The 582-nt window shown below is 44.0% G+C and overlaps 1 protein-coding gene across 1 annotated transcript; it reads right to left on the minus strand.

The window, feature by feature from the left end:
* Nucleotides 1-37: 37 nt before the first annotated feature.
* On the minus strand, nt 38-574 carry LOC105461787 (trehalase-like; the record flags this gene model as incomplete). The annotated part of the gene is made up of 2 exons (XM_011708293.1): nt 491-574; nt 38-285 (listed from the first exon to the last, which is right to left on the minus strand). Coding segments are annotated over exons 1-2 (260 nt in total), but the record flags the coding sequence as incomplete, so codon positions are not given.
* Nucleotides 575-582: the final 8 nt, after the last annotated feature.

Raw genomic sequence — 582 nt, forward strand, 5'->3', positions numbered from 1 at the left:
GATATTTTCTGTCTATCTGACTCGACACTCACCTCACCCTATAAATCCTGCCGCTAACGATATGATGAGAGCTAGAATCCCGGTCAGCATTTGACCAGCTGTCGAAACGACCGGCGGTGACGCCGCATTCTCGACCACCGCGCCCGGTAGGAAGTAATCCTCCGCGGTCAACCTGTCACCATACTTATCCAGCAATACCATAACGACTCCGTTCGACCAGCCGAAACCAAGTTGTACTTCGTACTCACCTCCAGTACCGTGGCCACCCGAGACGGTTGCGTCGTACTGCGAAAATAAAATTCCATTTTCCCTCATCTTATAAATCTCTTCCCGACAAGACAATTGCGCGAACAATTCAGAAAAAAAATCTTAAGAAATTAAACGACTCAATGACTCTTGATACAATAAAATGTTTCATGCGACATCAATTTTTTTTCAAAATATGTATAAGAATCTATCCTTCGTTTTGCTTTCTCTTCATGAGAATTACCTTTTCATACATGCTGTGCGTCTCGTTGAAAGCCTTATAGTTACTACGGACCCATCTCTGGCTAATCTCGTATGCCGTCTTCTGCTTGAAAA

The sequence above is a fragment of the Wasmannia auropunctata genome, unplaced genomic scaffold (genome assembly GCF_000956235.1).
Source record: "Wasmannia auropunctata unplaced genomic scaffold, wasmannia.A_1.0 LD277963.1, whole genome shotgun sequence".
Classification (NCBI taxonomy): domain Eukaryota; kingdom Metazoa; phylum Arthropoda; class Insecta; order Hymenoptera; family Formicidae; genus Wasmannia; species Wasmannia auropunctata.